General features: G+C 37.1%; 1 protein-coding gene across 3 annotated transcripts in view; it reads right to left on the bottom strand.

The window, feature by feature from the left end:
• The window catches only part of LOC149566736 (U3 containing 90S pre-ribosomal complex subunit), a 209,908-nt gene that overhangs the window by 125,561 nt on the left and 58,627 nt on the right, over positions 1 to 25,720 (bottom strand). For all 3 annotated transcript variants that reach the window (XR_016362294.1, XM_089820082.1, XM_089820083.1), the window contains exon 3: positions 5,296 to 5,368. Coding sequence is in view for 2 of the 3 variants with exons in the window: in XM_089820082.1 (XP_089676208.1) it covers positions 5,296 to 5,368 (73 nt within the window). In the remaining variant the exon portion in view is untranslated. The remainder of the gene's footprint in view (positions 1 to 5,295; positions 5,369 to 25,720) is intronic.

Consider the following 25,720-nt stretch of genomic DNA (forward strand, 5'->3'; position numbering starts at 1 on the left):
TCTCATAATAGCAGTAAATAACATATCTGAGATCCCAATCTCACTAAGTCTCTGAAATAAAGCCATCCTAGGAACAGAATCAAAAGCCTTACAAAATCTACAAAACAACACTAGACTTTCTCAGAGCGATACCTAGCCTCCTAAATAATAGCCCTCATCGTGAAGATGTGATCCATAGTTTGATGGTCAACACGAAAACCAGCTTGTCCTTTAGCCCTACAACCTTTCCTTTCTAGCTATCTAGATAACATGGTGTTTAAAGTAGTGGCGTAAAGTTTGGCAAATGTATGTCCGATCATGATAGTCCTGTAGTTACTAGGGTTCGAAGTAGGCCTAGACTTATGAATAGGATAAATTACATGCTGCAACCAAGTCTCAGGAAACCCAGTACAAACCACTCTATTCAAGAGTGTAGGAAGATATGAGCCAAGAACTAAAGCACCAAGTTTGAAAAGTTCTGCCTGGAAACCATCCTCATTCGTAACTCTACTACATCTCATGGATCTAATGGCCTCAAAGATACTGGAGGAAGTGAACAGATGACAGTAAGGAGGTGGAATGGAATGAAGGGAAGGCTAACCTAGAATATCATACAACGAAATGGTATGGGAAGTCAAAGAGTGGAAGTCAAGGATAGAGTGCAGGGGGGGACAACGAGGGAAAAGGGTACGCTAGAAGCTCTGGGGATTCTAGATAAGTATGGAGCAAAGGGATCTACACTGATAAGAAGCAAAAGAATGCTTCTTGCGGCGAAGAAAGCAGATATAAGATAAACATAGGTGGACGAAGACTGGAGAGTGAGTCTCAAAAGCAAAGCGAACAGACTGATGAAAAGCTTTACAATCGTCATCAAACCATTTATTCATAGGACAAGTATTCCGATGCTTAGACCTAAGAGGAGGGGAGCAGTGAGGAATAGAAAGGAGAGCAGACTCACAAATGACATAAGCAAGTAAATCAAACATGATCGAGGCCCTCTGCAAATCACTAAAACTAGATGGTGTCAGGAGTCTTTTAAGATGGTAGGAAAAAAGCTCACCATCACCATCAAAACAGAAAAAGCGAGAAGTGTAGACAAGGTTTGACTGGATGGGGTGGGGCTGCAAAGAAGGCGACAGACAAGAAAGAAAGCAGACATCAATACTAAAAAGAGCATGGTCAGCAAAGGGGAGGCGAGAGATGGTGAAACAGTAAATGAATGGGATGAAGGAAGACGAGGTAATGATATAATCCACAACACTGGCACCACCACAGTGAGGCCAGTAGGTAAAGAGATCAGAGCCCGCGAAGAAGGATAACCCATTCAAGATCAACAAACCAAAAGACTCACAGAGCTGAAGGAGGTGCCGACCATAGCAAGAAAGAGGTCAAGAAACATCATCAAAGGTGCGCTAGAGTCCCATACTGGTCTGATCAATCTCAGAAGTGTAGATCAAATCAGTGCCACGATCATGTATAGGAGGCTGGACGTTCTTGGTGTGTGCATTGAAGTCTCCGAGAATAATGATATCACCCAAGGTAGTAAACTGCGAGATACGCTTCTAAAGGTCAACAAAAAGGGTCACCATCCTCAACATCATTAATGGCATATGGAGAAGAGGTCGGTGGAAAATAACACACCGCAAGAAAGATGTCCCTCTGTCGATAATTACGACGCCCAATACGGGCCCACATGAATCTGGCAAAGGCATCATAATGAACCACTGAAGTAGACTTGAAAATATCATCTCTAATCAAACAAGCAACTCCACCTAACCCACGGACCCCACCAGAAGTACAGACCTCATCCCTGCAAACTGACAGCCATTGGTATCCATGATATCCAGGAAGAGGGCGCATGGGACTCTTGTGAGTCTCAATAACGGCCAAAATATTAGCAAACCCGACCACATCGTGACAAAGACCAGGCAATAACCATAAAAAGCCATTACCATTCCAGCAGTTGACAAGAAGAGAAGGGGATTTCCTCTTGTCAGACTGTTGCCCAAACCGTAATACGGTTTTGGAGGTCAACCTCTCTACCCACCCAGTAGGAGGAGAATCACGAACAACTGCTCTAAGATTCCTAATGACAGCCCACTTTCTAACTCGCCTAGCGTTTGCCACAATTCCCAGTGCTTGTTTCGGCTCTGTAACCTATGCCTTCGTGAGATCTTCATCAAGATAAATTTTAGAGGGGACAGAAAACAATTTTCTCTTCACTCCAAGGGCCCTATGTCTGTCAGAAAAAATAGAGAAACCTGATAAAGAGATCTCCAGTACCAAACCAACACTTGTCTAAGGTGATACCGGATAAACCAAGTTGGTCAGAAAGGAAAGAATGTCTAGCAGCAATAGCGTCAGCAGTGGGTGCAAGACCTCAAACACGTAAGTTCGGCTCACGTGCACGACGTACACGCTCGTCATCGATCTTTCCCTGTACAATCTTATCCAAGCTCAATCGGGGTGCAATGGAATCTATGTTGGTACAGAGAGAAGCCCGTGATTTCACCTTCTGTTCAATTTCAGCAATTAGAGAAGAGTGTATTGTTAGCCATTTCAGTTTGTTGTTCCTTGATTTTATCCAACCCTTCAAGTTGTTCAATAACAAATTCAACATTGGAGTTTAAACCAGCAGATTCAAAGATAAAGGCATCTGAAAATCGTTTGATGTTCGAGGTGTTCATTGTTGTAGACATTTTGATCTCTGACAATTCAATTGTGAGTGCAGCAACCTATTCTCTAAGCGTTGCATTATCGGTTTCCAGCTTTGTTACCCAATCACATAACCTTTGGTAGGTCAGAAGTTGATGTTGTTGCTGTTGTGGAGGGCAACAGTCCCCTGTGGTCATTGTAGCGGTCAAAGACCAATCATCTCTGATATGCCGTAAAAATTGGTGAAGAAAGATCTTGTGGCATTGGAGGAAGTAATAAAAACTGGTGAAGAAAGACCCTGTTAACACCTGTACCATTCACAGGTCAAGTCTACCGGAGAAAGAAGAGAATAGCAAGCGCAAACAGGAGGGAGGAAGACCCAATCGGACTGCAGCACAATAACCAACAGACCCGTGAACCACCCACAAACCCGTGTCTGCAAGGGGAGACAAGAACCACAAGCAAAGAACAGTCGCATGCAGAGCAATAAACATCAGTAAACCGCAAACTGTATCCTGAAACAAACCACAAACTATATCCTAAAGCACACTTGATAGAAGGAAGAAGATGCAACAGCAGACGTAGGGCATGAAAAAGAATAGAAAGAAGAACCCGTGGCCAACCAAATGCGAGGCCTCACGAACACCAGTAAACCTTGAGCACTAACAAACAGCGGAACCAGTAACCAACACAAGCACCAAAAAATGCAAGAAAAAGAGTACAGAAAGAACGCACAACCAAAGAGAACACTCCCGTCATCGCACAGATCACAGATGCCATTGTAAAAAATCATTAAGACGATGCACAGATACAGATACGAGCTTGGGCACGGAAGAGGAGAGGAGGAGAAAGACAAACACAGAAGAGAGATAACCAGACACGAGCGTGAGAGAGAGGTCGCGTTGCAGGATGTCGCATCGGGACGTCATCAAAGCACTATGAGGGGCACTAATTCCTTGTTATATGCATTAACTATTACGATAATAGATAGTCATCTATTATTAGTTAATGGTTATCTATTGTAAATATCTAATTAGCTTTAGTTTGCTTTAGTTTGCTTTCGTTTTTTGCTCTCTATTAGAATAGAATGTTTCTATTCTTTACAATTGTTTCCTACAAAAACATCGTTTTATTCTTTTGTATAAATTGACTTTTCGGTCTCTGTTAATAACAAGCATTTTACCAATTACTTCCGTAATATTAACATGGTACAGGTTGGCATCACCGTTTGTTATCAAGCTGCAATGATGGATTCTGTAAAGTTTTTAGTTTCATCTTTCCTTGACTAAGTGTTAGGACTCAGGAGTAATGATTTCACCTAAAGTGAAGGTGTTCAGGGGGTTGCATGAATAGTTAAAGTCAAACACAATATCATCTATAGAATACAATAAGGATATCCTTACTTTTTGTGTGGAATCACTAGCCTATTTGGGAAGAGGGATTAAATTCTTGAAGTTCAAATTGAGTGAGGTTTATTTTACTTTTGGAGTGACAAGTAATCTAACTTGAAAATGTAGCAAATTTGTTTCCTTGGAGATTAATTCAGAACAAGAAAAAACTAAAGCATCTAGAAATAGAATTGGAAGTGGACAAAACACAGAGTACAGGAAAAGTATTTGTTTATGAGCAAATGTGCAAACTCATGGAAGTTTCCAATAATAACATGGCACCACCTTTAAAATCATGTGGTTCCTAGGTAGAGTATTCTAGACCAGTGCTGTTAAAAACTTTTCATATACTAGCTCGTTTGTCAAGATAATGATATTCATATAATGTTTAATTGATAGCTGAATTCTATCAGTTAATATGCTTACATCAATCAGACCAAATAATGAATTTAGACAAACTTCTATCTAATTATTGCAAATATTTCAAATGAGAAATTGCATTTTGAGAAATTCATATCATAGAACTCTTGCCAGTTTCATACAAATGCTCACAAAGTTATTGATATCTTGCTTTCAAAGTTGTAGAACAATAGAGTTGTGTAAGATCCGACCCCATGTTTAGGTTAGCCCTTATAAACTGTTGACCAGGCAGCCCCAGAAGCCGTTAAAATCTTGCCCATAGATACTCCTGGCTTCTGCCACTATGGTGCCTAATTAAAAGCTCCATCACTATGTAATTAGTACACTTCATGAAGAGAAAAATAAAATGAACTGAATTTTCATTCATTAAATACAGATAAAGTTTTTTTGAATCATGTATGCTCAGTTATCATCTTTTGCAATATTATTAGGGAAGCCCCTATACTATTTGCCTCTATAATACTTGCATATTGTTTCTCTAGTCTAGGTATGGCCTATAATGGACAGTTCCATGCAAAATATAATCAAGTTGGCACAGGCATGATCCTCACATTGATGTAGGAAATAGAAGGGACGGTTGCATCAATAAACGTGGGTACAATGGAGTGCTCATTTACACCGTTAGAATATAAGTTTAACTCCACTATTAGTTTTGGTTTTTTGCTTAAAAGTAAAGATGCTTCATATGCAATTAACAACATTTAATTTTATTTGCCAGCATACTACAAAGTTAAGAACCAATTAGGCTCTAAAAGCAAACCGGTTGAATCATATTTTCATTTAAATATTCTCTTATCTAGTTTATTGTGCTCATGTCAAAATTAAAACCCCATTTCATGATTTCATCAGTTACCTGTTCCTCCATCTTTATGTGTTTTGCAAACAATTTTGCAGAATGACAATTAGTCGTAAATTCGCGCAAACCCCTGCAAAAACAAAGAAGAATAGACTTTAATGGTTTAAACAGTACAATTAATATCAAGTATTGTTATCATTTCTTTAAAATTTTAACATTAGAAACTCCTGCAGCAATGATGGTAAAAAGAGATTTTTCACCCCACAAAATAAGAAAGGCAATGAGAAAAACTATTGCATTATTTAGTCCATTTGATGACTCAACAATCCCTGAAGTTACCATTGTAACACTTCTATTTTTTTGGCTAAAAACTAAGTCATCAAAAGGAACTCCATGTTTAAACTGAGTTCACAGAATTAAATGAATTCCCTTCCACAAGTGAGTAGCTAATGTATGGGACTCTTTAAAAACTACTTGAAATGGAACTTCAAGCACCATGGCTAGTCTATCACGTTGAAATCATTCAATATAAGTACAGTACTTTCCACACCACTTCATATTAGCATATAGATTTGTCACTGCTTTGCTGATTCCATCAACTCATGCCCAGTGTACAACAAAAATTATAGAAACCACTTAGAACAAGAGAATTCCCACAATTTAGTGAGTGGGATCCTTGTACGATATATTTTGGTTTTCTTTTAACTTTTAACCTGAAGCATGAAAGGTCAAAAATGTGAAAATAAAAGAAAAATGGCCCACCACACAGTAAATACAAAGAACCAACTACTTATTGTGAGAAAATGGAAATAGTGAAAGGGTGCTCTCTCTACAGTCAATTTGTAAATAAAGATAAGTGTTTGTAAGTACAAGAAAAAATATTCCTTAAGAAACTTTAAGTATATGATGGCATACATGTGATTCATTCACAACTCACCATTCAAACACTCATAGAAAACTGTTTATAGAGGTGAAAATGAATGCATGTAGCTGAATATTATCAAATGCAAAATGATATACTTCCCCAATCTAACAGTAAAACCGATTTTCTTGAAGAAACAAGAACTAGTTATTCACTAAAAGTAATATTGTTTCTTACTCATTACATGCACATTCCATCAACATTCATAAGAATCTGCAAACCCTACATAGAGCAGAGTAAAGAAATTCATCTTCAAGTCTTTTATACCAATACTGTTTCACCCAAAGTTCCATAACCACCTTCATGCATCAACCAAATTTTCCAAACACTTTCTAACTTCATAAATAAACCTTCATTATATGGATGAATTAATATTACACCTCTATATAATAATTAAAAGTTACAGTATGAAACATTAGACGTTTGACTTCAATTTTTGGCTCAATTTGCCTTGACTTGAATTTGGCTTCATGTGAAAATCTTAGCATTGTCATTCAATGAAACAATCCTACATAAAATTACTAAGACACATTGATCTATATATTTAAAATTTTGTAACATTTTGTATAAAACAACATTTGATTTTATGTATCATAGAACATTGATCTATGAACAATTATTGCATTGCCTTCGTAGCAATTTCACAACAAACAAATTCAAGTAATCATGAAGCAAGATCGATTATGATAACTTCTTGAACATATCAACCCCTGATATAAGTTCATTGCCTAGCATTAAATTTCCTTCTGAAAAAACTTTCAAATGCCTGAAACCATGCAGAAAAAAGCTTGAACACAAAATTTATTCCCTAAAGTCAAGTATTCTTCACTGGCCAATGCTGGTGATTCTTCAATTCTTGCGAGATTTCACACCTTGCATAACTTACCTTTTGTTATTGAACTTACATAATGACAAAAATTACATCAATGTTGGTCATTTTCTTTATAAAACTGTTAAATAAATTTAAAGTCACCCAAACATTTGCAACATATTGAGTAGTGGGGTTGCAACTCCTACAATTGGCACTTTGATTTTGAATTTATGGTAAAGTTATTTATAATAATTGTTGATTGAATGATGTATAGCAATGGAATCAAGTCTCTAATCATAATTATGTCCCAACACAACTTTGACATTTTACCAAGAAACTTTGACTTTTCCAAGTACAATCAAATTGAAATAATCTGGAATACTCCAACCAGAATCATGCCCCCAAGGCTCGATCCTAGTCCAAATGCAATTTAAAGCTAGGTTTCATCCAGGTCTGCCCCAAGGTTCGTCTTTAGTTCAACTCAAGTATCCAGATTCACTATGGGTTCAACCTCCAAAAGCCGCAATGAATTCGGGCACTTAGGAAGAACCTAGGTATATCTGACATCGTGGGTGCCCAAAAAAAGATCCCACTAAATTAAAATAAAAACACTTTCAAAACCTAAAAAGCCATACTACACAATAATTTCCCCTACGTATGCTTCCTTTTGCTCATTTCACTCATTTTTCATCACCAATTGCATTTTTTTCCTCTGAGCTTGTTTTGAAGGTCGAAGGTGAAGTCTTTAGAGGAGAGAGACACACACCAAAGGCCTAGGAAATGTTGGGGAAGGAAGATTTAGCCATCAAAGGTGAGTGAATCGTCATTTTTCAAGTTTTCAAATTTTTCCATGACTTTTCAATTTATTTATTTTAATTAAGTTGTAATAACCCAAGCGGGTTATGCCTTCAATTCTGGCTCTGGATTTTGACTAATTTTGAAAAGTTTGTGTTCTTTATGCAATTTTTTGTATTTTGGAATATATGTTTTAATGGTTTTTCAAATGCATATACTTTTTTTGGCATTTTTACAATACATGAAGGTACAATATAAGCTTGCACTCCTATCTAAATTCAAATGCACATCATTACAATGCAAGACCTGAAATCAATTGGAAATTCTATTTACTAAACTTTGATTCACTGAATCCCTATATGCAGTACATTATATTGCAGAAAATTACTAATTTTTACACAGCACTTTCTTATTCAATTCAAATTGGAAAATGAACCTGGATTGATTGAGATGATATATATTATCTTCAAATTTAAAAACACAGCAGCTTGTAAAGAACTTTGATTGATGTTAGTTGACCTGTGAATGAGCAGCTATCAAATGATAATCATGGCATAAGTTATATAGTTTAATTATTTGAATCATTGTGCCAATAAACATCTCTCCCTCCCCCACTTTAATGTATGAATTATACTATTTAATCACAATCTCCTCACCTCATTCAAATGTTTGAATTAAAAAGTTAAATTAAAATTTCCTCCTTTAGAAAAATGACGTACAAATACATATAATAAAGGGTCATATAAAACATTAAGCCCTTACTTGCAGAAGCCTCCATTTATCTTTATTAATTAAATAAAACTTAATTAGTAATTATTCAATCATTATAAGCCCCCAAACTTGACTTAGGCATCTTGGTCAACCAAATAATAAATGCACTTGTAATATTTGATAATAAACTTAAATTTAATCATTAATTAAGCCAGCCTTAATAAATAATTATAAGCCAAATAAATAGCTTTAAATCACATTAATGATGCATATGAAATCCAAGTACCTCTACTAATGCCTAGACAACCTGCCTAACATAGAAATTGGCTAAACTAACTACAACTAGTAAGTCCTAAATTGGAAGCTCTATCGATGACCCCACTAAAGTATAAATACAATCCCTGTCTCGACCATTTAGACCTTCTAACCCTCTAATTAGCCTACGACAATTATTAATGGGCAAATCCAAACTGCAACCCAATGTGAGCTAAAATGGGGGCATCACATAAGTTTTGAATAGTTTTTAGAACTTTGTATGCATAATAAGGGGTTATGATGCCTAATTTTTTTTAATTTTGTTTTGTGTTTTCTATTTTAGGGTTATTACTCATACATAATGACCAGAAGTGGAAGTTCTAGTTTAGTTTCCCAAAGCAGAAATGAAGAGAAGTAGAAACCTTTTAAAACTAATGCAAGTTCTCCAGTTTGGCATTATACAACAATTATTAAGAAAATATTTCGTGGTGGGAATTTCCTTTGGCAGTTATATTGTTGTGGTGCACAAATATACAAGATTGAACTATTGAGTGGAAGGCTATTGAGGATGTCGTTTCTAAACATGGGAAAAAATTTTATAAGTGGCCAAATAAGAAAGATATCTATAAGGTCTAATCCTAGATCATATTAGAGAACAAGATAAAGCCAATGTGAAAGCAACAAATCAAAGATTGATCATTCTCATGCCAAGACAAGTTCGAAGAGGCTTCCTAGTGGCTCTCCAAAATTGGTTGGCCCACATTCTTTCATGTCAATGCCACAACTCTCTAAACGAAAAATGTTGCGGCTACACAAAAAAGAGGGTCATTGGATAGGGCCTTCAAAAATTAAATCAAGGAAGTTCGAGATCAAAGGATTTCTTATTGCATTCATGGCAATGGACTTCTTTTCAACTCTGTAAGATCACCTTCAAGAGATGGTCAACAATACCTTTTGTAATATAAATCCTGATTATGTTAGTCCAGGTATGAAAAGGTGCAAAAAAAACTCATTTGTGAAGGAGAAAGCTTCCATAAAGACATCATTGAGAGTGATCAAAGAAACATGCTTCGAAATAGGTGTGTCCATCATTTTTTATGGATGGAAAGATTTTAAGAACAGGCCATTGATCAATTTTATAGCAGTGTCCCCCAAAGAGGGACTGTTTTCAAAGGCAGTGGATTATGAGGGGCAAGTAAAGGAAACAAGTTTCATCGCCAATATTCTCATAGAATCGATTGGCATGGTGAGGCCTCAAAATGTTATCCAAGTCATAAATAACAAACAATACAAAAATTTGTGAGGAAGCTAGGTCTACAATGGATGTTAAATATAATCGCATTTTTTGGACACCAAGCACACTCTACGCTCAGTTTAATCATGCAAAAGATTGGCACACAAATTGACTAGATCAAACAAGTTTAGACAAAGGCTGAGGAGATTCAAATGTGACTAATCATCACACATCACAAGCTATATTAGGACATTCTCGAAGTTGGAGTCGTTGAAAGTAATTTTAATTTTAATTTTTGAATTTTGAGTTTTTGTTTTTTATAGTTGATATATGGCGTATATTCTTTCTTCCATATTAGGTTGCCAAAAGACATTTGTATCTCCCTCAGTCATCTCAATACAACTTCTGAAGATGCAATTGGCCCTAAGTACTATGGTCATCAATGCCTTGTGAAGTGTGTGGAAGTAGTCAAACATGGGAAGAGCTCAAAAAATAAGAGCATGGATCCTTGATGATGAGTGGTAGGGTTGTGTGTAATATGTGTTGATTTTCACCAAGTCCATCATTAACATGATTTGGTATGCTGATATCGATCACCCCGTATTTTGGTGAAATTTATGATGGCATGGCCACCATGGTGGACAAAATAACGGCAATAATATAGACCAAGGAACATGACTCAACGAATACATTTCCAAAATTGTGCAACAATTATTGTTGACCTTTGGAACAAGATGACCACCCCTTTGTTGAATATTTTGTAATTAATGTCAATGGTGAAGACAATAAAAGTGTTGGCTCACTACATTCTTTATGTTCCTATTTTGTTGTAGGCTTATTATTTCTTCATCCACATTTTTAATCTTTTGGAGAGCATTCTCCCACTCGATTGGAGAATTGCATTCTTTGTACATGAGTACCTCATCAAGCCTTTTGTTTTCAAGATTCATTCTTGCATTTCATGCTTATAACATTTTTCTTCTCCCTAAGTTTAACCCAAGGCAAGGTGTTAGAGCTTGCATATTTGTTGCATCATGCATATTTGCATATTATTGTATTTCATATTTGTGCACATGCTCATGCATAATTGATTATACGCTTGAGCAAATGCATGCCTAGCTCAAGTTCACTTAGTGGAGCTTTAATTGAGCCTAACGTAGCCTTGTTTAGTCTATAGCTGAGTTTTAGTTTTCTCTTCTAGCATTTTTAGTCGTTTCCAAATGTAAGGACTTGTTTTATATTAAGGAATTCTTGATGCCAAGTATACTCATTTTGTAACTTCACTTTCAAGTAATATAGCAAACCATTTTTGTTGCCCTCGTTTATGGAAGCTTGTTGGATGCCTACTTTGAAATGTATTAACCAAGACAATTTAATTATAACCATTGACAATAATATTATACATGAATCACAAATGACATAACTTTCATAGCATTATAATCTCCAATCCCCCAAAACCCCTTACTTCGTTCAAATGTGAATATAAATAGGTTCGACAGTTGGTTAAGCCTGCAAAGCGTCACTCACAGACACTTTGAAAACAACTATTTTATTATTCTACCTTTTAATTAACAAAAGTATTATTTTATGGCATTATAACCACCTACATCATCCTCCCCAAAAGTTGTCGTCTTCTAGATGACAAAAAAAATCAAAAAATCTACTAGAATGGGTAAGAGGACCTCCCTAGAGTCATCAAAGTGGTGGAGCATGGAAGTTGTTGACGCATGATCTTCAAGTCTCTATGAACTACCATTTTCTTCTCACGTGTGGCCTTCAACAACTAGAGAGTATTCATGAGATCCTTCTCAACAGTCCCCAACTTTTGCTCCTTCTCCATCCATGTCAACCTCTCTTGTGTGAGCTCACTCTCTAGCTCCTGCACTTTAGTCTATAGGCCAATCTCCTTCTAACCAGAAAGCATATGCTCCTCCTCATACTTCTAAGCCATCCATTTAGCCTACTCCAACTATAAAAATATAACTCTGAAAGTCTCTTCATGCTAGTAAGGGTGTGCATCATCTATGCGTGCCCTTTATGCCCTGTCATGACGTGTGGCATACTCAATGCCTAGACCTTCTCATGTATATTTGTTTCTAGCCACCCATGTTGTATGACACTTAATGAATTTGTGAAGTACCTTCTATCATAAACCTCAATAATGCCTTTGTTTCCATAGTTAAAGATCCCCATATCCAACTCCCTTGCTTGATTTGTCATGTCTTGCGTAGCAACTACGATAGCCTCCAATTCTACCAAGAATCTCTATGTTGAGTCTCTAAAAGGAGATTGGGACTTTCTCCACCAATGGTTCCCAATAATTGTTGTTCCCCATATGTTGACTCCCTCCCTGAATTTCAAGAATCTCTCATTGGGCCTGGGTAGCCTCCTTATCTCGGTAACCCATCATCAAGGTGGGAGAGGATGGCGATATTGCACCTCCATCTGGAATTTTACCTGTAAGTTGTTAACTTCTACATCCATATTTACCCCTTCGTGATCACATCCATCCATCTTTGAATGTGGATTCGGTGTTAGTGGTGCCAATGAAGTGGTGTATGTCGTCACTGAGGTGAGGTATCAATGCGGGTGCAAGGAAGACCACAAGTGCAGCAAGTTGAGCTCTTTTAGTTCTATGCAAGGTGGTGATCTTCATAGTGTAGTCTTCTCCCTTATGTGTTCTAAGATCTACCACCTTAGCCTTTGGTAACTTCTCTAGCGTGGCCAGGTGTACGACGAATAACAGTTGTGATAGTGTAAATGCTATCCACTTTGCCCCCTAATCTAGAAAGAGTGGCGATCTGTGTGGTATAGTTTGTTGAGGTATCCTTCTTGTTTATGTATCATCTCCTGCCATCTTGTGCCTTCTTCCATCTCCCTACTGCCAACTGCTATCTTCCCACTGCAAAATGCCATTTGGGTGCCAAATGCCATCTCCCCACTACCAACTGCAATCTTCCTGTTGTCTATTGCCATTTCTCATGCATGGGCTACCATCCCTCATATGCCTCCCATCAGTACTATGTAGTGTCGTGCACCCTTCATTAGTATAGTCAACTCCTTTTGTATGATCTTTGACTCTTGTGTCGCCTTTTGGACCTCCTATGTCACGATCTCATTTGGTACCTCCAACACATTTTTTGGCATTGTGCAAGATAGCGACCCTTGTTGTACATGTATAAACTCAATTTCTTCCAATGTCTCCCCTATGTCCCTCTCTTGTGTTGTCATCTTTTGTCTAGCATGGCAAGGTGTTGTTGAAGTTCGTAGCTGCGATAGAGATCTTTATCTCTAATTTTATAAGATACAAATTTGTTTGTTATGACTGTTATGGTCATCTTTAGCTCAAAGAGATATTTGTGATTATATTTAACTTAATATTATGTAAACAAACATGTATCATACGTCATGCGAAGAGGCATGCGTATGGGAATGTGATATGTTGTATATGTGGAAATATTAAGGGTCTTATTTTTGTGACTCAAAGAGAACTTTGTGTGAAAGATGAAGTCTTATGCAATATATTTATGTGATTGCTTGGTATATTGTAAATCAATCAAGTGAAAGCCTTGTACCCTAACATTTTGATTATCAATAAAAGTGATTTTTGCTGGTGTGGTTGGGTTTTTTCCTTCAAGTGGAAGGGTTTTCCCAAGATAAATGTATTGAGTCTTTTGTGTATTGTTTATCCTATTTTATTGTTGTTTATCTTATTACTAGGCAAAAACTTAACATGGTATCAGAGTTAGGTTTATAGCAGCAATGAAGGGATGCGTTGATGATGTGTTGTTTTTCATTATAGTGGCCCTTGTGTTCACTTGCTTGCTAAGACCGGTGACAAAAATGATACCAGCCATGACATTATCACTCACATTATCTCATAAACTTCTTTACTATAACCAAAGGCCATTCTTGTGCCACAGGAATGCAAAGATGGAGGAGAAGTTTTATTGTCACTTACAATTCTTGTGCAATAGAAGATTACTAGTCTAGCATGGGTGGACATTGTTCGAGTTGCCGAGCTCAATTGTGAGCATCATGAATTCTTGACAATAGTGTGATCATAGAGATAAATTGGGCAACATAAACCATTTACAGTCAGTTGGCTATCAAATCTAGATAACCAACATCAATAGTAACCCGAACACCTAGGCTGATGTTCTGTTTGGAGTAGCTAGGTGATACTTTCTTTCACCGTGTCTATGCGTTATCAAGGTCATCCCCTTTTCTTTGGATGTCTTCATCTCTTGCGTCTTCTAGGCATTGGGAGAAGCTCTATCTGTATTTGTGCGTGAGGTTTTTCTGCTAAGAGAATATAGTGTTCAATCACTGCATATCTTGGGGCATTTGATCCTTTCGTAAGATTGGTCCATATGTGTTCTCATACTCTCCCTTCTTTTTTCTTTTTGGTCAACACATATTCCATTGGAAAGATTATCATGCATCTTTAGTGGTATTGAAAGCTAGCAAAGTCAAAGATTCATAACCCGACTTTGCAGAAACTGATCCTTTTTCAAATGTAATTGTCATGTGCCCACTGTACCGACAATGTTTGAAGCTAGTCTTGAAGGATGTTGTTATGTATGATAATATTTCTTGCCTCATTTCATGCTTTTGCTTTGATATCGTGTCTCTTTGGTAAGGAAGAACTATTCATATTTGCTGCGATAAATTTGCTGGGCTCACAAAATCAATTAACAGCATCGTGCTACTCAACTAACGCACTTTGCATTTTGGAAGTGAGCACAGAGATTTTTTCATGACATGTAACTACCAAACAAAGGATGATTAGGGAGCAAATTCTTGGTAAGCAGAGCTCCAATAGACATTTAGGATTTGTCATGAGGAGTCAACAAAATTGAGTATTGTTGGAAACACCAGAGCCAGACTATATGTGTGCAAACCAGGAGATCGACAACTTGAACATCCCGTTTGCGGTCTTATTAAACAAATGGGGTCTCTTGCAAACATACAAGTTTTATTTCATTTACGTTATATTGTCATGCCATCGTGATTGCTTCCTATGTCAGTTTCTTTTTTTTTGTGTCACCCTTCATGTGCTCCAATTGCTTTACGTACTTCATGCATTCTCTCTTTGTATCTACAGTGACAACTTTGCTTGGCCGTGTTTATATAAGTCATCGAGAGTCTTTTTGGAAACATCTAGTTGGCAGCCTCTCCTGCCATTGGTGTCCAATTTTTCGGTGATATACATGGCAGTAAATTGTCAAAAGTTACTCTTCTTGATTTCACACATTATAAGAATACAGCGGATGGCCTTCCAAATCGACTACTCAATCTGAGCTTGTGCATGCATCTTATGATTGCTCGGCATCATTGGGTAATGCAAATGGTCATGCATGAGAGGTTATTATTTTTTGGAGTTCGTATTTCAAACATTTATTGTTTGCAAAAGAAGAGTTTGTGCTTCATGTATATATTCCAATGAGCTCGTGTTTTGTACATGTTTGATACAAAGATTGTGCGTCATTTATATTTTGCAAAGTTAGTGAATTTGATTGTGTGCTTCATATGTGCTATTTATGGAGATTTGTGAATCATGTGTTGCAGAGTATTCTGCTTATTTTGGTTTTCAATATCATTTGTGTATTTAGTTGGTATCTTATATTTGCAGAAGATGCAAATCTCAAATGAGAAAATTAGGACAAATTCACGTGTGAATCCGAACTGAAATGCAAGCTTAATTTCTAGTTGTGGAGGCATGAGCTCAAAAATGTTAAAAATCAATAATAGCTGCTCAAAGGTCTCAAGATTTCTGGAAATAGGTTATTGTGGATCCCTGTAACTACTGCCCTCTGGCTTGCTCCATTTTCCTCCTTTGTGTTTCCCAAAATTAGAGATTAAACGGTTGATGGTTTGAGGGTTTCCGCAAATGTAATGGCACTGCCATGTTTTGGTATGTCTTTTGGCAAGTAGTTTTGTAGGTGATCTAATCTCCAGAAAAAACCTTCCTAAAAGATTGTTCTCCATCCAATCTCTTATGTGTTGTGCTCCTATCATTCCCCATTGAAATGGGACACATAAGAATTACTTGTGAATATTCTATCAATACGTGAACTTCCAATTTGTAAAGTTTTTATCAAGCTTTGTAATGATGGGTATGCCCTTGAAATGTTGTAAAAGAGGAATGCTCTCTTCAAGCCCCTAAATGGACACTTGAACTTATACAAGACTTCGGTCCCAGTCTACACTAGGGGTTTTCTTAACCCCGTTCTTTTTCTCCCAGTGCCTACATTTGAACGAGGTGTTTGTAAATATTGTAAAGATTTTGAATATTAATAAAATGGGCATTTACCTTTTATTTATAAAATAATAATAATAATTAAGATATATATTAATTTATACCTCATAATATATATAGAAGCTACCAAACATTAACATTCCCTCTTAGCTAGGGAGGATAAACACATGACCATATATTACCTCAATGTAATATAAGAATATCTTTGATCAGAAGATATTCAACATTTTGATATCACATTTGATATCATGAGTATTGGCCTCCAGAATATCAACATATAATATTCACCTAATACTCTTTGAACAATGGTCTCCTAATTGTCGAGTTGCAAGATATTCACCAAGTACTATGAGTAATGGCCTCATGAACATCAAGTCACATAATATTCACCAAGTATTCTGTGTAATGGCCTCTTGAACATCAATTTGCATAACATTCACCATGTACTCAAAATGTTCATAAGGTATGTGCGCACACATTCTCATAATGCTTACCATATGAACAACCATGGTTTGTTTAAGGAACTCAATCCACCATGCAAATAATCTTCTATTTTGATCTTCTTGGACATCATAAGATGTCCATCATAATAGAAGGCCATAGTCTATTTAGGAAGCTCAATTCACCATGCAAATAATCTTATATTTTGATCTGCTTGGACATCATAAGATGTTTGTCACAATAGAAGGCCATGGTCTATTTAAGGAACTTAATCCACCATGCAAGTTTACAATCTATTATGATCTACTTCAAACATCATAAAGTGTTTATCACAATAGAAAGTTAAGTTATTGAAAGATCGTCACCTTTCAATAACTTCTATAGATACAAGTGATAATCATTTGGAAGTCGTCACTTCCTCATGATGTACACAAGGGGTAGGCCCAAATAGTCATGAAGTACACTCATGAATCACAATCCTCTTGACTACTACAATTTATTGATCACTGCAAAATCCATCTTCAACATGGTCTACTCCCTCTAAATCAAACAACCGAGATCGTTGAAGGTTGATTGAACCATATCCACTATCTACTCCCTCTCTTTCAAGGTTGCCTCTAATGAAATGTCAGGCTCCCTCTAAATCTCAATCTCTTCTTCTTGCAATAACGTACTCTGACGAAAAGATCAAGGCACATAGTTCTTATAATATATATTAAAATAATAAATAAGAATGTTAATATTAATTTAGATGTTAGTTATTTATCTCATGTCTATTACTAACAACATAAATGATTATAACATAACTCTTTATTTATATTTTCAATAATAAAATTAAAATAACATAATTTTATATGGTAACATAATACTTAATAATAATTAATTCATATATGTGTGTGTGTGTGCGCGCGCATACATACATATAGTATGAATAAATTGATTTATAACATTAGAATAAAATAAAATACATATCATACCTTCACCAAGAATCGGCTTGGCACTTGTCCTCTCTACATCCAATGTATTAAACAGGGAATTGATTTAAAATATATTATTCCCTTTTGGTTTCGCACTTACTAAACACCCTACTTATATCCTGTGTGTTTGGTTATAGCCTCAATTCCTTGGTTCTTGTGCAGATTTAATGACACATTAATGGTGGTCCCACAATCCTCTTATTCTATATATTATCAGTACTCCTCTTTTAAAATACTTGGCGCACATGTACCATATGAAAGGGATTGTTGATGAGAGTTGTCTATCCCAATGTTATGTTGCTGATGAGGTCAGCTCAATGTTAAATATTCAATAGATATTATCTTCCTCTGTATCCGTGCCAAATGGGAATTGGACTTCTTTTATGTTCCTCCCAACTTCTGCATTCTAAAACGACTAATACGCCCACAATAGCAAAAACCATCAAAAGCATTCCAGAGCTCTTAATCTTTGAAGCCATGGTTTTCCTTACAATGGATAAGTTGCTTTTGATTTTCGATATAATAAGTGTTATTTGTGAGGCCTTATATAACCATTCCAATGTACTAGGGAAACTACGTGAAGTCTAGAAGGCACTCAATTCCTCACCCGTAAACAACTTCGATCTATGCATTGTAGAGTTGTATTGAAAACATCATTTGGTCACCTGCCCATCAGGTCGGTGCATCACTAAATAGGTTAGTTACCTATAAGACCAAAACTTATACGCGACGTGTTTCCTATCCTAATAAAAGGACAAAGAAAAATTTAAAAATCAACAACGATGGATAGTTATTCTGTTATCTGCGGAAGAACAACTGTGCACCAATTTTTTGCATTAATTAGTACTCTTCTTGATGTCCTTGTTTTCAAAAGTCTATACTGCAATCAATTTAAATCAAAGAAATCCAAGGCAGTAGCATTGATAAGATCATATAGGATTCAAAGCAAATTTCCATGTAAGGAGATTTCTCTTACATTTGCAACCTCACTCTAATACCATGTTGATGGTTTGAGGGTTGCTGCAAATGTAATGACATTGCCATGTTTTGGTATGTCTTTTGGCAAGTATTTTTGCAGGTGATCTAATCTCCACACAACAACTTCCTGGAAGATTCTTCTCCATCCAATCTCTTATGTGTTGGGCTCCTATCATTCCCTATTGTTATGGGACACATAAGAATTACTTGTGAATATTTTATCAAATATGTAAACTTCCAATTTGTAAACTTTTTATCAAACTTTATAATGGAGGGTATGCCTTTGAAATGTTGTAAAAGAGGGAATGCTCTCTTCAAGCCCCTAAATGGGCACTTCTACGTATATAGGACTTCGGTCCTGGTCTACACCAGGGGTTTGCTTACCTCGTTCTTTTTCCCCCGGTGCCTACACTTGAACAGGGTTTTTGTAAATATTGTAAAGTTTTTGAATATTAATAAAATGGACATTTACCTTTTATCGATAAAAAGTAAAAATAAAAAATACTTAAGATATATATAAATTTATACCTCATTATATATATATAAACTAGGCTTATCAGACAAAAGCTACCAAGCATTAACATAACCACAGAGCAACTCCTAAGTAAGAGCGTATATAACAATCTTGTGGTGGTGTGTTGGATGCATGATTATCGTCGCTGCTTTATAAAAGCTTTCTACTTTGCGGATAAACTAAAGTATCATTGTGTCCAACAAAAGGACAAAGAATAGAATTTCCTAAAAGATGAAGGGGCATTAATAAATTGATGATCAATAAAGATAAGTATTAGCATAACATTCATGTTATTGAATCTTAATCCTTATTACCAATTAGTTTTTGTTCAATATATTTTTTCTTCTATGATTTTGTTACTAACATCACAAGCGATTTTATTTTATTTTATAAATAAATTGGTATTTTTGTGTATAATAACTATTTGATTTTCAAGTTAGACTGGCTCAAGTCTCCTATTATCACCAATTCATACCTCTTATGTAAGATCATTGTTATCCAGTTGTTGTTACTAGAAATGATTATTGGATTGCATTTGTGCATGACCCTATGATCTAAGACATTTTAGTAATACTAAAGATGGAAGTCAAGCCTCATCAATAGAGATACTATGAGGTTATGACTACACTTGTGGGTTTCTTCTTTGCATTGAATCAAGCATGTTTATGGGTTTTTCGAGCTCTCTTCTGGGTCATCCTTCAAATTTTTTGGGTCTTCCATTTTTGTGCCTCGAAGAACGTGCATTCACAGATTTATCTTTTCGTTGAAAAACATGCCATGGCATCTCTGACAAACATTCTGCTCGAGCACAGCTCAAAATTCAATGGTCGAAATTATGGCACTTGGAAGCAGCGGATCATAGCAGTTTTTGAATATCAAAATACAGATCAAGTTGTTTTGGGTGTAACGAAGCATCTGACTGCTCCTACTACTGGTCAGGATACATGGGATTCGAATAATGGAGAGGTGGTGATGTTTCTCAAATCGGCTCTCTCAGATTCCATCCGGCAAGACAGCTGTCGAGATCTGGACACATCTCAAAGGTCTTCATGAAACTTCTGACAAAAGCAGAGCTTTCTTTTTTAAGAACACTGTTTTCTATTATCATGGATGAGTGAACCTCCCTCCAGGCACACCTGAATAGGATTCGGAAAATCCGTGATTAGTTGCTTGCCATCGGTCACAAGATGGAGGAAGAGGACATTATGGTTATCACTCTTCGGAGTTTACCAAAGTCCTATAAGCATTTTATCGAGACTCAACACCACATCTTCTGGTGTTGATTTGAAGTTCGCTGATCTCTGCACACTTCTACTTTAGCAAGATCGATGGAAACAACTGTTTGGTACCAGTTCCCACTCCACCTCCACAAAGCAAGCCTTTGGCACTAAATAATTTCAGAAGGATAAAGGCAAATTTCAACAGTCATCTCAACAGAAGTCTTCTACTGTAGCTTCAGACGACTCCCAGAAGAAGAACATCCGTTGCAACTATTGCCACAAGTTTGGGCACATGAAGGTTGAATGTCAAAAACGCTTAGCTGCACAATCTAAGCAATCATGTTCGCAGCCCAAAGCGAACAGTCCAAAGTACACTAAGCAGATGCAATCTGCCTTCTACGCCTTCATGGCTAAAAGACCTACAAATCATATGAAGTCATATGCCTGGTACATTGATTCAGGCGCCTCTTGTCACTTCACTCACTGCAAAGACTGGTTCACTGACTACCAGCCTTATTCATATTCTGTTATTTTTGGTGGCGAAGAAGAGTACACCGTTGTCGGCAAAGGCAACATTCAGATTCAGTCTACTGGGAGGAATCTCATTTTCCTCAATGTGTACTATGTTCCAGAGATGGAACTAAATCTACTCTCAGTCAATCAATTACTGCGACATTCTCCACACTTGGATGTCACCTTCAGTTCACATTGGTGTACCATTACTGATCGAGCGACTCAATCTACTATTGCAATGGGTCTTGAGGATCATGGTCTTTTCCAACTTACTGATTTTCATGATTCTCAAGACTTAGCTATGGCTGCTCTCTGGTCTTCTGTTAGCACACTTTGGCATCAGCAATATGGGCACTTAAATGTACACTATCTCTCTGCTTGCTCAAGATGAGCTTGTCTTTGGATGCCAAAGATTCAGACTCAGCAGCTTGGAGTTTGTGATGCATGCCACACTGGGAAGCAATATCGCACACCTTTCACCAGTGGCGGTTCATAGCGAGCTTCTCAGGTACTCCAACTTGTTCATGTCAATATCTACGGCCCTATGGCCACTCCTCCTATTCTTGGGTCCAGGTATTTTCTGTTTGTTGATGATTTCAATAAAAAAATGTGGGTGTATTTCCTTAAAAAGAAATCATATGCATTTCCTGTATTTCAAAAGTTTAAACCTTTAGTTGAAAGAGTCTAGGAAATCTATTATTACTCTTAGATCATACAATGGGGGGAATTTTGTTCTAATGATTTCTCTAGTTTCTTGGATACTCATGGCATCAAACGCTAGTTAACCACACCCCACACACCACAACAAAACAGTGTAGTTAAACGACAAAATAGAACAATCACCAAGATGGCTCAATCTATGCTCAAACACAGATATGTTCTGAAGAAGTTTTGGGCAGAAGTAGTCAACACTGCAATTTATCTTTTGAACCAGTCACCCACAGTAGCGGTCAAAGGTAAAACTCCAGGAGAGGCCTGGTCAGGTCGCAAGCCCATAATCAATCACCTGAAGGTTTTTGGATCCCTTGCTTTTGTTTGGATCCCTGATGCGTCACGCAACAAGTTGGATGCCAAGAGTCAAAAACTCATGCTTGTAGAATACAGTAGTCTTCACAAAGCCTACCACCTGATTGATGTTGAGACATCTCGTCTCATCTACAGTCGTTATGTAGTCTTTGATGAGAAGCGAGGACCTTTCATGCTTGTCTCTCCTACTCCTAATCCAGTAGACCAGCATATGAAGGCTTGTGATTTGGGAGTTAGGCTTCCATTAGGTCCACCTGATGGGAGGGCTCCAGTAGCTCCTGCAGCTCTAGTTATACCAATGATCCCTGTACAGACACCTTTAGCTTCTCTTGTAGGATCACCTCGATTTGTAGATGCTTCACCTAAGTTTGATCTAGATTCTTCTAATGAGGAACCTGATCACCAAGCATTTCCTAATACTAATACTGGTCGTTCTCCTCTCTGGCCTAAGTGGTGGGCTAAGACACTTGTTGATCTTCATTATGATGAGCTCATTGATGGGAGAACTGCTCAGAAAAAGAGCAAACCTACAAGGTCTATTAACTTTGCTCTCATACCCAACATTCACAATGTGTTAGGCTAAAAGAATTCCAGAGTGGAAACAGGCCATGACATCTGAACACCAGAGCCTACTGAAGAATAACACCTAGGTCGTTTCTGATCTTGCACCAAGGAAGAAACCCATTGGCTACAAATGGGTTTACAAAATCAAATACGAATCAAATGGTACTTTGGATAAGTACAAAGCTCATTTAGTTGCGAAGGGCTTTTCTCAACATCAGGGCATTGATTATGAGGAGACCCTTGCTCCTACTACAAAGATGAGCACAATCAGATTAGTCCTAGCCATGGCAACATAGTTTCGAGATGAATGTCAAGAGTGCTTTCCTAAATAGTGATCTCCATGAAGAGGTCTACATGACGCAGCGTCTTGGTTTCAAGGTTGTTGGTAAAGACCATCAGGTTCTTAGATTGGTAAAAGCTCTCTATGGCTTGAAGCAGGCCCCTCGGGCATGGCACATAAAAATTGATAAGTACATCAATGATCAAGGCTTCAAGAGGAGTTCATCAAACTCAAATTTGTACATCAAGACTACTGATGGTGACATCATCCTTCTGGTTATTTATGTGGATGATTTGATCATCACTCGCAGTTCGACATCTTTGATTTAGGGAACCAAACAGAATTTATGCCAGTCTTTTGATATGAGTGACCTTGGGCTCATGCATTATTACTTAGGTATATTCATCTCTCAATCCAAATATGGCAAGGCTCTGTTAGATAAATTATCTATGCAGGATTGCAAGCCTGCATCTACACCTATGGAGAAAGGTCTCAAGTTATCAGCCAAGTCTAGTTCTCCTCCCATTGATGATACTGCATACAGGCAATTAGTAGGCAACCTCATCTACCTCTCTGCTATTAGGCCTAACATTAGCTTCGCAGTCAGCTACATCTTCTGTTTTATGATAGCTCAAAAGGCTAATCATTGGATGGCAGCAAAGCGTGTGCTTCCTTATGTGCAGGGCACTTCAGAGTATGGACTTCTTTACTCTTGAAGTTCTAATTCTAGACTCAGTGGGTTCACAGATTCAGATTGGGCAGGCTCTGTTGACAATAAAAAATCAACTTCTAGATGTGTTCACTTTGGGATCCGATGCAGTCACATGGACCAGTAAGAAGCAGTAGGCAGTTTCTCTCTCCTCTACAGAGGCTGAATACAAAGGGACTATTAAGGCAGGATGTGAAGTTGTGTGGCTTCTTCGGATGCTTAGGGATACGCAGGACTGACTACTATGTTTGTTGATAACAAAGGTGTTATCAAGTTAGCCTGAAATCCAGTCTTCCACGAATGAGCCAAGCATGTAGATGTTCACTACCACTAAATACGACAACTAGTTGAAGACGGACAATAGATATGCAATATGTTCCTACCACAGATCAGACTAGAAACATTCTCGCCAAGCCTCTTGGTCCTGATAAGTTTGTCAATTTCAAAGGATAGCTTGGTGTTGTAGATGGATTAACCATTAAGGGAGGGTATTACAATAATATATAATCTTGTATTATTAGTTAATGGTAATCTTTTTGTAATCTACTATAAATATTAGAATTCTAATATTTAGTTAGCTTTAGTTACTTGTAGCTTTTTTAGCTTTCTTTCAGCTAGAATATGATGTTTATATTCTTTATGATTGTATCCTAAGGAAACATTGTTCCATTCTTTTGTATATAATGACCTCTTAGCCTCTGTTAATAACAAGCAAGTATTTTATCAATTACTTCGTAATACATGGTCTATATTGACTTGTAGATACAAGTGATTCTCTTAGCAATCCTTTGCAACAAGATCATCTTTTATCAACAACCTCTAGCACAGGTGATAAGGTCACTTGAACATTCACTATCTTTCTCAGCTTGTTCAAGAAGATTTAGTACATGGCTACCTGAAATTCAAACTTAGAATCTGCACATTTGAGGAGCTTGCCAGGCTAGGAAGAAGCACAGGACACCATTCACGGATGGTGACTCATAGCGAGCCTCTAAGGTACTACATTTGGTCCACACTTAGGTATGTAGTCTAATGAATACTCCTATTACTAGGTGCAAGTATTTCTTGCTTTTTGCTGATGATTCTAGTCGTAAAATGAGGGTGTACTTTCTTAGACAAAAATCAGATGTGTTTATTGTATTTCAGAAACTTAAGGCCTTACTAGAAAAAGAGTTTGGTTGTTCTATTACGTCTCTTAGGTCTAATAATGGGAAGGAGTTTTGCTCTACTACTTTATCCACTTTCTGTGATACACATGGCAGAAAACATCAAATTATATCTCTTAAGTGTAATAATGGGGGGGAGTTTCACTCTACTACTTTCTCCACTTTTTGTGATACACATAGCATAAAACATCAGTTAACAACACCATACACCCCTCAACAAAACAGCATTGTAGAATGTCACAACCACGCAATTACAAACATGGCCAAGTCTGTGATGGAACAAAGAAATGTTCACAAGGAATATTGGGCAGATGCAGTTTACTGCGATCTATCATTGTAATAGATCATTGACACATGTTGTTAAGGGGAAGACTCCTGGGGAAGCCTAGACTGCTTGTAAATCAAGAATCATCCATCTGAAATTTTTTGGCTCGTTAGCATATGTATGGATTCCAGATGCTCAACACTCCAAGTTGGATTCCAAGAGTTAGAAGCTTATTATTACAAGATACAACATAAACAATAAAGATTATTGGCTAATTGAGATAGACATTAATCGTCTTATCTTCAGTCATGATGTTGTCATTGATGGAGAATGAGGATCATTTCAACTTTCCTCGTCTGAGGAGAATTTTTAAGAATCAACCTTTAAAGGCTTCAAATTTTGGTGTCCACTGTCCATTGGGTTGACCTAATGGGAGGGATGATGCAAATTTTGTATTTGATGATGCACTACCTAACTTTCCTTCAAATTCTAATCTTCCACCTATTCCAAATCCTCTTCCTTCTCCAACACCATTTATTCCTCGTCGATTTGATGTTGGCAAATTCACTCTCTAGCCTAAATAGTGGGCTAAGACCATCAGTAATCTTCATCCCAATGAGCTCATTGAGAGTAGATCTTCTAAAAATAAGGGTAAGCAACAAAATACAATTAGATTGGCTCTCATGGCCAAGATTCATAGTATTTATGAGCCTCAAACATTTGTAGAGGTGAAAAGGGATTCCAATGGATGCATAATACCAATCTTTTGAAGAACAAAACCTACATTCTGCCTAATTTTCCTCTAAGGAAGAAGCCCATTAGCTACAAATAGGAGTATA

The sequence above is a fragment of the Cupressus sempervirens genome, chromosome 3, assembly GCF_028749045.1.
Source record: "Cupressus sempervirens isolate cs-2001-9-10 chromosome 3, ASM2874904v1, whole genome shotgun sequence".
NCBI lineage: Eukaryota > Viridiplantae > Streptophyta > Pinopsida > Cupressales > Cupressaceae > Cupressus > Cupressus sempervirens.